General features: G+C 45.1%; 1 protein-coding gene across 5 annotated transcripts; it reads left to right on the forward strand.

The window, feature by feature from the left end:
* Positions 1 to 575: 575 nt before the first annotated feature.
* Positions 576 to 14,064, forward strand: LOC106654036 (transcriptional regulator ovo-like). Of its 5 annotated transcripts, none has more exons than XM_023458861.1 (6): positions 576 to 1,356; positions 10,002 to 11,379; positions 11,468 to 11,706; positions 11,800 to 12,017; positions 12,190 to 12,807; positions 13,553 to 14,064. In XM_023458861.1, the coding sequence occupies exons 1-6, from the start codon at positions 1,182 to 1,184 to the stop codon at positions 13,670 to 13,672; spliced, it is 2,748 nt and encodes a 915-aa protein (XP_023314629.1). In that variant the 5' UTR covers positions 576 to 1,181; the 3' UTR covers positions 13,673 to 14,064. The 5 variants fall into 5 exon arrangements, with proteins under 5 accessions (XP_023314629.1, XP_023314631.1, XP_014229211.1 ...); XM_023458863.1 differs by having other exon boundaries at positions 13,568 to 14,064; XM_014373725.2 differs by having other exon boundaries at positions 11,800 to 11,996.

Genomic DNA, 14,064 nt, shown 5'->3' on the forward strand with positions numbered 1-14,064 from the left:
TTCGCAGCTCGGTGGCGCTCGAGCCTTACACATCTCTCTCTCTCTCTCTCTTTTCTCAGTCAGGCCCCGCCGCGGAGCGCAGCGGTATAATATTGCGAATCGTGCATTCGTACAGGCTCGCCTCGCTTCGCGCGGCGCACATATTATAGCGCACAGACACATACTTACCCACACATATATACGGAATGAGAAAGGCAGGCAACAGGTAAAGAGAGAGAGAGAGAGAGAGAGAAAGAAGAAGAGAGTAATAAAGAAGACGGCAAAGAAGAAGAAGTAGAGGTAGAAGGAGTCCCGCGCGCGTCATCGTGCGCTCCGTGCTCCGTGCATGCAGCACGAGGCTTACTCACACACACACACACACGAAACACTCGCACACATTGCGGAGAGCCTTTATTACCGTGCGCGAAAGAGAGACGGAGCGAAAATCCCCGTACAATGTACACTATATCCCACTACCACTTGACCGTTCTTTATGCCGCGCGCTTCGTCGCTCTCCGCTGCCGTTGCCGCCGCTGCTCCTCCGGGCTCTCGGATCCGTGCGAACTTTCCTCGGCAGTCACCAGTCGTGCCTCTGAGCTCATAACGGTTACACGCGCGCCGCGCACCGCTGCCAAGAGAGGCGAGAACTGCGAAAAACGAATGTATCGCGCAAGCCGCCCCGCGCGCACAGCCGAGTAAGCAGTGTGTTTGTGGGTTGGTGCGTTGGTGTCCTTCTGTACTTTAATCAACGCCGTGCCGCACACTTAAAAAGAAAAATAGTTGTTTGTGAATTTTTTTTCTGGTTATTTCGTTATTGCATTTACTTTGCATCGATACGATCGGTACATGTATTTGCGGAATTTTTATACCTGTCGACGTAGACGTGAAAGAGACAAAGAAGCCTCCGTACGACGATAACAGCGGCAAGAAGCAGCAGCAGCAGCAGAAAATTTAAAAGACTCGTGAACTTGTGTGCTTCGTTGTTGTTGTTGTTTGTTTGTTTTTTCTTTTTCATTCATAAATAATACTGAAACGATACCTCGTACGGTGAATGGTTTTGGTCATTCGCCGAAATGACTTAGTGCCTCTCAGACGACATTTGTAGTAGTTTTTAAAGAAGAGAGAAAAAAAGGAAAAAAAAAATCATCGAGAAAAAGTTCGAAGCAAGTATATAACTACGCATCTCCGCCACCTTCGCCAAGATGCCGAAGATATTCTTGATCAAGGACCGGCTGCTCAAGCAGCAGGCGAGATTGGAGAACAATCAGAATCCGGACAAGTTGCACCACGCCGCCTCGACGCCGGGCGCACTGAGCATTCCCGGCGCCTCGGCCTTCTACGACGAGCCGCTCGAGCTCTGCGTGAGAAAAATACAAAGTGAGTTTTTCGCAATAACTGCTACCACTATTTCTCGTTTCGCACGTAAATACGCACGCATTATGTATGTATATATAAGAGAACCAAACTGAATGTATGTGTTGGCCTTTCATTCGGGAATCGGAGAGAGATGTGTAGCACGCGTTCACATCGATTTTAATATTATATTTGCCTGCGGCGGTCCCGTTATTATTAGCAGCAGCCTTTTTTCCTTCAATTCGTATACACGACAACGCGTAGTTTTTCGTAGTAAATAAAGAGAAGCACGAAGAAAGAGAGTCGACGTTTCCTCGTATTCTCTCTCTCTCTGCGTTCACTTGTATTGTATGCGAAAAGTGACAATTGATCCCCGCGCGCATACTTATCTTGAAGCATATCGATTTCGTCACATCTTGTACGCATAGGTATTTGTTGACTTTATCTCGCTGCCCGATGTGATATATCCTCCGACGAGTGGATTATATTATATAGTTTTGTCCCAGGCCGCGCGCATTCAACAGGTGTCCGCGCCTCGGTACGTACATACGTACAATCGTAAACGTCCGTTCGCCTAAAAGCAAAGCAGCAAAAGCAAAAAAAAAATCTAAGAAACGAATCGTTGACGGGGGCGAGTGGTGCACGCGCGTACGTATTTATATCTTACGCACTCGGCTCGCTAATACAAAAGGTTTTGATAATTTTTTTTTCGGGGCATTATTGCGCGTGTGCTGCTGCTGCTGCACAGGTTCTCCTCATTTGCAGGTGCTCTGTGCGCGCACGAGGCACATTTCTGACAAGTGCCCACAGTGTAGTTACATACATACATACATTTAGGGTACATAGGCTGCATGTGCCATGTAGTATATAAATGTGCAGGTGCTTGGTTTTTCGGGGCTGCTGCTGCTCTCCGAGTTAGCGCCGCGTGCAAAACATTACTTACTCACTCTCTCTCTTTGAGCTAAGCTTATTTTGTTCGGGACAGGTTTTTGCACTGCTTAGAGAGGTGTACACCCGGATCGAGTGCTTCACTTAAATATACTTACTCTATATACCTGCTCCTTTATTTTTTTTTAGTCTCTCTCTCTCTCTCTTACTCTTTCGGCTCTTCTCCCTCGCGCGCGAGTCGAAAAGTCTCGGGCGCGTAGGACGACCGATGCAGCTTGCATGATCATACCCGCAGTACGCGCCGATGTAATTTAAGGGCAAAGCAAAGCAGCAAGTGGCTAAGTTTTATTCCACGCGCGCGCGCGCGCGCGATATACCTTCCGACAGCCGAAAAAAATAAAAGTGTATAGGGTTACTTCTAAAAAAAAAAGAAACGATAAGACTTGGCCCGATGTGCGAAAGGTGCAGTGCAGTACACACTTGTTGCTGCTGCTGCTGCCGCGTGCCGTATATTTCTAAGCTTATTATCGCACACCAGCGCGGCGGCATTATAATCGAGTACATCGCACTCGTGCCGCAGATTGCGTTACTGCGCGCATACACACATCGAGGCTCTCTTACATTATTAGTGCTGCGCGCAGCTCGGCACGTGTGTGTGTGTATTATATCTACGTTTCTTTGTCGATCACGACTGCTGCCCCTCGGCTGCTCTCGCTCGATTCGCAACAAATCTCTCTCTCTCTCTCTCTCTCTCTCTCTCTCTCTCTCTCGTGTTTATAATCTTTCTATCTCTTTCTATGCGCGCGTTTGTGTTCCTTTCTTCGCCTTCGCCTCGTCTTCTTCGTTCTTTTTTTGCACTGGTCGTTAATTACTCTTTTTCGTTACGTAAACGCGCTCGCCTCGTTCGTGTATATATTTTATTATTCGGAATGGTAGCTTAAGCTTTGGCGCGCGAGAGACAAGCGAAGAAGAAAAAAAAGATGTGTACGCATAATTCTAATACCATTCGAACGCCAACAGCTATTGCTATATATATATTTGCTCCCGAGCAACGGTAAAATGAGTAATCTCTCTCTTTTTTTTCGTACAATGAGAAAAAACAGTTTTCACCTATATATACCTTGCCAAATGTATTATAAGAATGCACGCGTTTATACACAGCTAGTTTTTCAAAATAGACGCAGAAAAAAGGAGGAAGAAGCAAGAAGAAAAAAAATTGTCCGAAAAAGCATGAAAAAATAAAAAAGGCAGTTTTATGTATGTGTATGCACGCGTAGGCCGAAAAAGGGAGCTATATAGGAGAAAGAAGTAGGAAAAAAAGGAACGGAGAAAGAGAGAGAAGTTTTTGTGCTTTGAGAAACCACAAACCCATTATCCGATCTCCTCGCATTGAAACGCAGTAAGGAGAGAGAGAGAACGAGATTTTTTCTCTCTGTCTCTCGGAGTAAGCAACACCGACGAAACGTACATGTGTGTATGTGTATGCGTAAGCGTATAAATATACGCATACCTGTACGCATACAAGCATAGCTATACACGTATGTAGCAGAGAGAGATACCTGTTGAATGAGATATGGAGAATTGCGGGATCGGAGCGCACGGGGTACCCTTATACACACACACACACACACACACACACACACACACACACACACACACACACACACACACGCGGACACATAATATATCCCTCTATATATACCGTATGTATTTTTACGCGTAGGAGAGCCCAAAACCTATAGGGCAAATAATGTAACAAAAAGCTGAAAACGGAGCGGAGACACACAGAGACTCTTGCGCGCGTAGAAAGATGCAAAGAAAGAAAGGTACATCGCTGCGAAAACGTATATGTAGGTTTTTCCGAACGAGGCATTTTTAAATAATAACAACAATAATAATGATTTGTATAATACCGCGAATTGTCCGGCGAGCGACCGTTATGTGTTGTGTGTATACGCATAATACGTATGGGTGACCACGTATAGTCTCGATTATCCTTTGCAGATATGCATCGAACGCGCGCGCACGTGGGGCTGATCTTTTTTTTTTTTTTTGCTTTCCTTCTCTTCTCTATTACTTATTATATTACCGTGTGCACTTGCCGCACCGCACGAAATGTGGGCTCGGTCGCATATTTTACAAGCACATTATAATACATATAGCAATGGTAGTAGTCGTAGCAGTAGCTCGGTGGAATGCGCGCTTCCATCAATATTCATACATACATTACACAGTCGAATGCGCGCAAATATTAATAAAAGAAGAAAAAAAAAAAACGCCGCGCCGAGTTAGAGAGAGAGGAGGGACCTTGTTGCTAGCAGCTCCTCGTTGTTTGTTGCTGCTGCAGCGGCCCCGGCACGTTTGTGTGTACGAAATGAAGGTTAATTCCGTTGTTGCGTTTCGTGCGCTACTACTAACTATCTAACTACTACTACGTTGTGTTACGTGTTGTATATATATACAAAGCTAACGGATTCGTTGCGCAAAAAAAAAGTGAGTGAGTGAGCGAGCGAACGAGAGAGAAAAATAGCATATAGCTTTCGTTGGTGGACTCGACCCGATGCGATGCACTCGTAATCTATGCAGCTGATGTGTACAAATTATAAAATCACCCTATCTATATACGCGCGTCGATTCACCTCTTCTAACTATAGTTGCACTCACAACGAGAAATACCAGATTCGCGTATAATATTATGCGCTCGTGTATATATATACCTGCCTGCCTGGCGCACAGGTATACACACAAGCACACATATTTATAGCGGAAGTTGGGAAGCGGGTAAGCGCAGCGTAGCGCGGCGAGTCGTTTTCCTCTTGCACTTGATACACAGTTTGCCTTCACTTTTGTTCGTCGACTGACGGACTGTAATAATAGAGATGGAAAAAAAATAAATAATAAACAAACGAATAAATAAAACAGGGACACGCGCTATACTCGTGTCGATGCGGTCGTATAATACGTCAACGTAAAAAAGATTGAATGGGATAAAAAGCTGATGAAGCGATAGATATAGGCCCATTCACACTTTTGTGGATCATTAGAGACCGGAAAAATCATCTTAACGGATTACAGCTATACTTGTCTCTTTGACACTCTCTCTCTTCTACACGCGCCACCTTATCCGATCGTTATACCGCACGTCTCTCGTTCAAATATATATATCTGTCTTCGACGCTATAAGCACCTGTCATCGTCGATCCGATCTCACAATCGACGTATGTGCGCTACGCGTGACCTCTGCGTGCAATACGCGCAGGTGTATTCTAGTAGTAGTAAAAATCCGATCGAGATGTATCGTTCAATGCCATCATTGTCATGCAAAAATCCAGAAGCCAGGAAACTCTCTTTTTCAATATATATATCACACACACGCGCGCGCACACGTACACACATAATGATTTATGCAACTCGGCCTAACGGTCTTGTTTATACTCAAGCGCGCTCGCAGAAAAGAAATGTCATTGATGTCGAATACATTATAATATAATCGGAGCTCGGTCGCGCGCGCGCGACACGGGGACACTACACGCGGCCATTACAAATTTTCGCCGCCGCCTCGCGAAATGTATTTTTATATACGTGTGTCTCTCTCTCTGCTGTGTGCGCCGTCAATTTAACCGTGAACGGAGTTCATGCGTGTGTGTATATATATACGTGTGTGGACTTGATACATTATTCAGAATCCGTACGTGATTACGCGTCGCGCTCGCAGCGGAGAGCTGCACGTTATGTGCGCCGAATGAAGCAAGAGGACCCTGACCGAAATTCTACTTTGGAGCCAAGTGCAGCAGTAGCAGCGATTCCTGCAGCGCTTACAGTATACTTATATACTCGCGCAGCAGCAACACACGTATATCCTTTTATAAAAATTTAACCAACTCAAGGCGACTCGACGCGAAGAGTAAAAATGTGTATATATATAAAGCCCATGCCTGAGAGGAGAGATATATACTCTCTCTCGTCGTCGTCGTCGTCGTCGTCATTGCGAAACTTCGGACTTTGCGTTTGAGCGAAAATATATATGTATCGTTACTTTCTTCTTTCCTTCGCATATGTATACGATTCGCATGCTGGGTCGGACCCGATCGTAATATATACGAGCTCGAGCGAGCCGCTCGATTGCCGCTGCCGAGCGAAAACAAGGAGCAGAAAGATTAAATTGTGTAACCTTGTTCCCTACTCGCGCGCGCGCCTTCCTTTTGTTTCGTCTCGAATCTCTCTCGAGGGAGAGAGAGAGAGAGAGAGAGATTTATATTTCAAGCGGTTTCTGCGTAATCAATTAAAGAATCGCGAAATTAAAATTGACTCCTTGCGAGCAATTGTACGACCCACAGCAGCAGTACGGAGGAAAGCTATAAACAATAATTCGTGCCTTCGATAACGAACCATACGTCCGCGCGCGTATATATTTCATGCGCGATGGTCAAAATATATTCATCGGATGCGTTTCGTTACGTTATGGTACTTTTCTTCGACTCTCTTTTGCAAGACTTTTGAGAGATTGTGCCCAGCAGCAGCATGCGTGCGAGCGTGCACGAATATCGTCGTCGGAGCTCTTCTTGAGGCCCCCGACGATCGTCTTTCACGAATTTTTTTTTCTTCATGTATACTGTATATTGTGCGCCGATGTGTGCGAAAGTTTTTTCCACGCTCGCCGCACAAATAAAAAAAAGCGACGACGACGACGATGACGACCGCGATTGGAAACCGAGAAAGAGAGACAGACAGAGAAAGACTCCGTTTTGTCGAAGTTATGCAAGCAAATTTTTGGTTTCTGCGGGGTTGGATATCTCTTCTTTCTTTCTTTGGTTCTTTCCTTTTTTTATGCTCTCTCTCTATTTCCTCTGGACGAGCTAATGAAGCTAAGAAATTTGATACGAACCAATTTGCAGAAAGAGAGCCTCGAGCCGCGTATAGTAGAACTTTTTAAATAACATATAGATCTCTTAATGAACCGTTTGAGAGCGCAGCTCCCTTTTTACGACGTTGTATATTTACATAAAAATCACTCAAACGCCTTGGTTATTAACTTTTTTGACGTAAGAAAATCTTTTTTGAGCTTTGCGTTACTGCTAGTAATTGATTTTCAAAAAAAAAAAAAATTCTTCAAACACAATGAGTTACTTTGCGCGCAAAAAAAAGGTATATAATTATTCGTGTTCACGTGTATTTATATCTAAAAAATAATAAAGCCTCGGGCGGTGCGGGTCTACGGGTAGTAGTAGTAGGTAAGGCGTTATCATCGGCTACTTAGCTCACTTATATATGTGTAGTACAACATCGTGCCTTAGATATTATACCCTTGGCCAAGTGTGTGTGTGTGCTGTTGTTACGTGTAATCTCGTTATTAAAATTTTCCCTTTTCCTCGACTCCTTTCCACGCGGATACTGGATAAAGAGTTCAAAAGAATTACTACTGCACGAGGGGTAGGCAAGAAGTGGAATTAGCGTCTCTCTCTCTGCGGTTGACGTGGCTTTAATTAACTCCCGCGCGCCGCGTTATACAGAGAGAAGAAATTCGCAGGCGCGTCCGTAGTTATATATCCGAAAAAAAGAGTCATCGAAGTCGCTGTGTATAATATAAACTCGTGTGCGCCTTTCTTTACCGGGCATTCGAGTCTCTCGATCTCCTCTCCGTATAGCCGCGTTGTGACTGCCGTTGTTGGGAGCGCCGAGCCAAGAGCCGAGCATCCCGCATACTATAACGCCGCGAATATACCAGAGAGATACTCTCCTCTCTCTCTCTTTCTTGCGTGATTCGATTCTCTCGTGCAGTCAGCAGCAGCAGCATATAGCAGCGTCGTTCCTCTCTTCTCTTTTATCGCCGGCTATACATACTATACACATTGTACTCTACAGTTTGCAGCAAGCACACGCACAATCTCTGCCGCTATATATACTTTGCTGCGCGACTCTTTTTACCATGCATTAACCTCGCGCGTCGTCGCCGTGCGAGCCGTTTATAAATATTTGATGAACCAAACCGATGCCGTGCGAGGTATAGAGTTCGGGCTTTTTCGCCTCGCGGCACTGCTCGCTGCTGCTGCTGCACGTCAATGCATATCTCTCACTCACTGACTCGTGCACGGTTTTTATGTATATGTAATGAACTTGCGTACAACAGCGTTTCATGGCTTCGTATTATATATACGTACACACATATGAAAGTGCACGCGAAAACGTCATTGAAAAGTTAGTTATGTACCTGCAGCGGCAGCAGCGACCTGACTCACCTTATCTATAAAGCGGCGCAGAGTACGGTCATCGCACAGCTGCCTTTGTATATAACGCGTGTATCGAGAGAGCCTTTGATGTGGATTTGTGTGTGTGCGTGTATCGACGTTGCTTCGCGTCCAAGATATTTGCTGCTGCTGCTAACGCACTCGCATACATACATTTAGCCGCATTTACATCGTCCTTCGATCGGTGTATATCTTTATTTTATTTTTTTTTTTTCAATGAAAAATAACGATAAAAAAATGCGCCTTACTGTTATTGGAAGAGAAGGAATAAGAGAGAGAGAGAGAGAAAAAGAACGACCAGGCAGGAAATGATTTTCCTCGCGCTTGCTCGCTTGCTCGCTTGCGTTCATTGAGTAGATCGTTTTGTGCGCTATTCTTGCCTTGCGTTGTTCTGTTTTTTTTTTTTTTTTTACTGTCATGCATATAGTAAGCTCGAGCGTATAATTTTTCAATTGTAAAACGTGCGCATTACGAATAAACCGTTACGATCGCGCGAGCTGCTTGAAATTTTTTAGATTAACAACAAAAAAAACGGCAAAAACTTTCTCGCCGTTTTAAGGGAACGAAAAATTATCTCCTCTCCGTATTACACGTGTATATTATACATGTGCATGCACACGCATATAGCGTGAATGCATGTGTGTGAGTGTTTGTGCTTATAGCGCCGAGAGGCGAGCGCGCGCGCGCGCAGACATTTGGACTTGAAAAATCGTTGGAGAAGTGAAACAGGTTTCGGATCGTTGAAGGTCGAAGCGTTCGGTTATAACAGTGTCCTCGTTATTTCGAGCGTGTGTGTGTGTGCCGCGTGAACTTATAGTAGTATACGTAGCGTGCGTTTAAATATGTGAGCGCGTGCGCCTCTTTTGGGATAGAGGGAACTGACGTAACTCCGAAGCTAACGCGCACGAATTTGAGGACTCCTCCGGGCGATCTCCTCTCTTGTATAAATAGTATTACGAATCTTTTGCGGAACCTATATTCGGAGCGGGTATCATCATCCCTTTTTTAACGAGCACGAAATTTCACCCAAAAAATAGATCTTTTCTGTTTGTTTGTTTTTTTTTGTTCGATGTAAAATTATTTTCGCTTCTTTTCATTATTATCCTTTCGGTCTTTCCATTCACGCTGATGAGTCAAACGTCACATTGGCGATACAGCACCTTGAAATCCTGTTTCTTTTTCAATCGAACTGCTGCTGCTGCTCATTTCTCGGCGGGCAGCTGCTGTCGTTTCTTAGCTAACACACTTATTCGTACACTGCAGCTGCTGCTCTTGCAAATCTAAGTTCTTTTTTAGTCTTATTCATTCAACGGAGTGAGCTGCAGGTTTAGATCTCTTGTGCAAATGCGCGTGCATTATAATTGATTTTTTTTTCAACCTGCGCTGCACATCCGAGCTGCGGTGCGGCTGCCGCTTTCTCCCCTAATTATAAAAATTAATATTCGCCAATCTTGATATTTCGTTCCCCTTTGTGTATGAATTATTATTTTTTGGAACCTAATGAATAACGTTGTGCTTTATTTTCATTTTTTCCAGACGATAAGAACGACGACGAAGACGACGACGATAATAATCGCGACGAAAAGAGCAGCAATGTTCACTCTACCGTCAAACAAGAGGAGTCCTGGAGTCGATCGGCGAGTCCAGCGCCCAAAAAGAGCAACGAAAATGTCAGCGACACAAAGCCAGCACCGGCGACGAGCTTGTTGTCGGCTCGTCAACCGGTAACGACGAAGGAGCAACGAGTGGAACTGCCCAAACCCATCAGTCCGCCCAGCGAGGTACCGCAGGCCAAGATCCACTCGAGGGTGTCGGTCATCCAGAGGGTCCCGGCGAAGAACGCGAAAAAGGACGACTCGTGCGTGGTGATACCGACGAGTCAGGAGCCCGAGCAGGAGCAGCCCATCAACTACGCCGTGGAGAAGAAGGACAAGAGCAATCACCAGACCGAATCTGAAGACATGGGCGCGCAACGCCGGCGGGCCGTGCGAGGCCACCACAAGGACCACAGCGGCGCCCCGAGCGGCCTCGAGTCCAAGTACGCCTGGACCCAGGCCCAACAGATACCCGGCATCATGTCGGCGGCGAGTGGCCACGGGCGCTCCAGCAACGCCAGCGGCGCCGGCGGCCAGAACGGCGGTTCCGCGGCGGGTGGCGGCTCCGCCGCGGGCGGTGCCCCGGCGGGCGGCAACGGCGGCGGCTTCATCTCGGGCGGCGGCGGAGGCGGACTCGGTGGCCTCGGCGGCACCGGCGGCGGTGGCATGAACCCCGGCGGCAACGGTCAGAGCAATTACGGGCCCAACTCGCCGCCGTCCTCGGCGCTGCCCCCGTTCTACGAGACGCTCAAAGCTCCCAACGGCCTGGGCTACGGCAACGGATTCATGAACAACGGCTACGTGCCCACGCCCATACTGCCGAGCGGCAAAGTCTTTCAGCATCAGTTCAACGTCGAGAACAAGAATTATCAGCTGCTGAACAACGTAGCTCCCCTGAAGGATGACGAGGCGTCCTACCGTGGCAGCATCATTCTCAAGGACGACAGCAACGAGATGGGCTCCTACAAGGTCAACAATCTGCCACTGAAGCAGGAGGAGCTGGACGTCTACAAATTGTCGCCCCATCAGGGCGACGGACTGTTCAATTCCAATCCCATGAGCTACGACGACAACATGATTCTCGAGGGTGGCCAGGAGTTCACCGGAACCTTCGCTCTGAGCGACTCCAACAACATGCTGGATTTCCAGGAACTGCTGCGCCAGAGCGTCGAGGACAATTCGATGCTGGACGAGACGCTGAACACGAGCATCAATGCGAACGTGACTTTGAGAGCCGACGGTACGATTAACACCGGAGATTCCAATGTCGATCAGTTCTTGGAGCATAACGTGCACATGAATGGACAAAATGACAATCGGTATGTGTAGGTTTTCTTTTTACTGTAACACACTGTTTAAATTTATTTTTAACTTATATTTTATTCATTGAATTCTATGTGTTTTCAGATTTTTCAACTCGCCGAGAAATTTCGTTCCCAAATTACAAAACTTCTACATGGAGGAAGAATCCACCTACCAACACTTGACTAAAGAGGTACAACTCAATGGAAATGGCGTACCCATCTCGCACGCCGTGAACATAGCTATTGGAAACAATCAAAATTTGATTTCACCAAATTTATCGCCAAATCATCAACACCTCAATCAAAATTTAGCTCATCTAGAAGTCAACTACGCGAATAATCGTAAGTTACATTTAATCTTTGCCTTCTGAATTAAAAATAAAATATCGATGTTAAAAAAATGGTAATGTAACAAAAATTTTTTCACTAATGAAGTGAAATCTTTTCCAGCAATGGACTTGGAATCAGGCAGCTGTGGAGGAAGTTTACCCAGCCCAAGCAGTTCGGTGGACGTTCCTTCGTCCGTGACCAGCAGCACGTCGCCACCCGCGCCGTTGGAGCTCGCTGTTGAAGTTCCTATTTCGCCGAGCCAGTCGGACTTTGTCGGACCGGATGCCGCGCTCGTCCAAAAAGTTCGTTCAAATTTCGAAGTGGTAAGCGACTCACCTTGATATCGGCAAAAGCATAGTTTTTTACTTTAAACGTTAAATGTCTCGTTATTTGTGCAATGCCAATCAATTTGAGTACTACATTCACGAGAACTAAAATTTAAATTGTCTAGACTATCATAACTAACCATATATTTTTTTCTCATGACATCTTCAGATGGGACTCGTGGATTACGATATAACCAGCGTCGAATACGTTAACGGCGGCCACGGCATCAAGAATCCCCTGGCCAACATCGAATCCCAACGACAAACATCCACCAGTGAAGACCGAGAACGCGAAAGATCGGTACGACAGTCGTCGACAACCAAAGACAGCTCAGAGTCAAAGAACTTTGCGTGCCGCACGTGCAACAAATCGTTCAACCTGCAGCGACTCCTCAACCGCCACATGAAGTGTCACAGCGACGTCAAGCGTTACCTGTGCACGTTCTGCGGCAAGGGCTTCAACGACACCTTCGATCTGAAGAGGCACACGCGCACGCACACCGGCGTCAGGCCCTACAAGTGCAATCTCTGCGAAAAGAGCTTCACTCAGCGATGCTCCCTCGAGTCGCACTGCCTCAAGGTCCACGGCGTCCAGCACAACTACGGCTACAAGGAGAGGCGCACAAAGGTCTATGTGTGCGAAGAATGCGGCCACACCACGCAAGAGCCCGAGGTTCACTATATTCATCTTAAGGAAAAGCACCCGTACAGTCCGGCTCTGCTCAAGTTCTACGACAAACGTCACTTCAAGTTTACGAATGCCAACTTTGCTAACATGCTGTTGCAGGTGCGCACGTAAATCAACAATTAAGCAATAAGTTTTCTTATATTTTATTCATAAGTTTATTATAGAGAAACTTCCGTGTACTCGTTTTGTGTGACTTTAATTTTATATTTCGTTTCTATAACGCTTCTAATCTTCAACCATGCTCATAGTTTTATCAGGATTCAGTGGTACTGTTAGAACCGATCAGAAATTGCACTACCCGCGTTCTTTATAAAATAAGCTATTAAAAATGTTTTCGACTGCATACGTGAGAAAAGTACATTCTTACAAAGATGTTCGTGAACGATTGCGCTATCCGTGATTCAATACAAAAATTACGATTCAGCTGAATAAGAATGAGAATTAAAAAAATTTTTAAATTCTTATAATTTATTTCGTTTTAAATAAATATTTATCTGGTTTGAAGAAAATTTTTGTATTGGACCAAAGTTCACACAATTCATTCGCAAAATGTATTATATTTTATGTTGATCTATTGTTTATTCGTTGTGTATGTTCAGTATTCTTTATCGACATTATTTATGAACGTTTCGATTTTTCATTTCTTTTTGTAGTTGCATGGACGATCAGAAAATCGATCGCAAAGAGAAAACCCCCCTATTAAAAAGATGAGCAAGGTTTAACGCAATGAAAGAAAGACTTTAAGCTTTGGATTTCGATAAATCTAAACTCGTAATTTAAGAAAAAGTGAACGATAAGTAAAAAAATCACAGATAAAGTGAACTAGTTGATGTGTGATACGCAGGGTGGACTGTTGCAGCGCGATGTTGATTCCTGTGTCAAATCAGTCTCGAAGGAAATGCAGCTAAGAGCCCCGACTAATTTGTTGCAAGTTGGAAACTCCAGTAAATCTGAAATGGTTTAAGAAGATGACAACGTTGGAACAAGCACTCGAGGACTACAGTACTTAATAAACAAGCGAGAATTTCATCACCGGAATAGTACCTTTGTACTCGAAGTTTCAGACAATTATCTGTTGCTACAACGTCTCCTGGACTGATTTACTCGGTCGTTCATTATATTTATTTAGTTTAAAAATTAATCTCTCCCTCGACTTGAATTGGACGTCTCAGGATTGTTATGAAGAATCTGCAGTTTTCGCAGTTCATTAGCTATTGGACTTTAGAATCGTTATTTATTCAAATGATGAACGGAGCGTTACGTCCACTTTCGACTCGCAGGGTTAAGTAAAAATATTTTTGATAGTTTTTAAGAGATCTTTCGCGTTTTTTATTTATTTATTTAAATAGGGGTATA

The sequence above is a fragment of the Trichogramma pretiosum genome, unplaced genomic scaffold, assembly GCF_000599845.2.
Source record: "Trichogramma pretiosum strain Unisexual culture from Peru unplaced genomic scaffold, Tpre_2.0 scaffold25, whole genome shotgun sequence".
Lineage (NCBI taxonomy): Eukaryota > Metazoa > Arthropoda > Insecta > Hymenoptera > Trichogrammatidae > Trichogramma > Trichogramma pretiosum.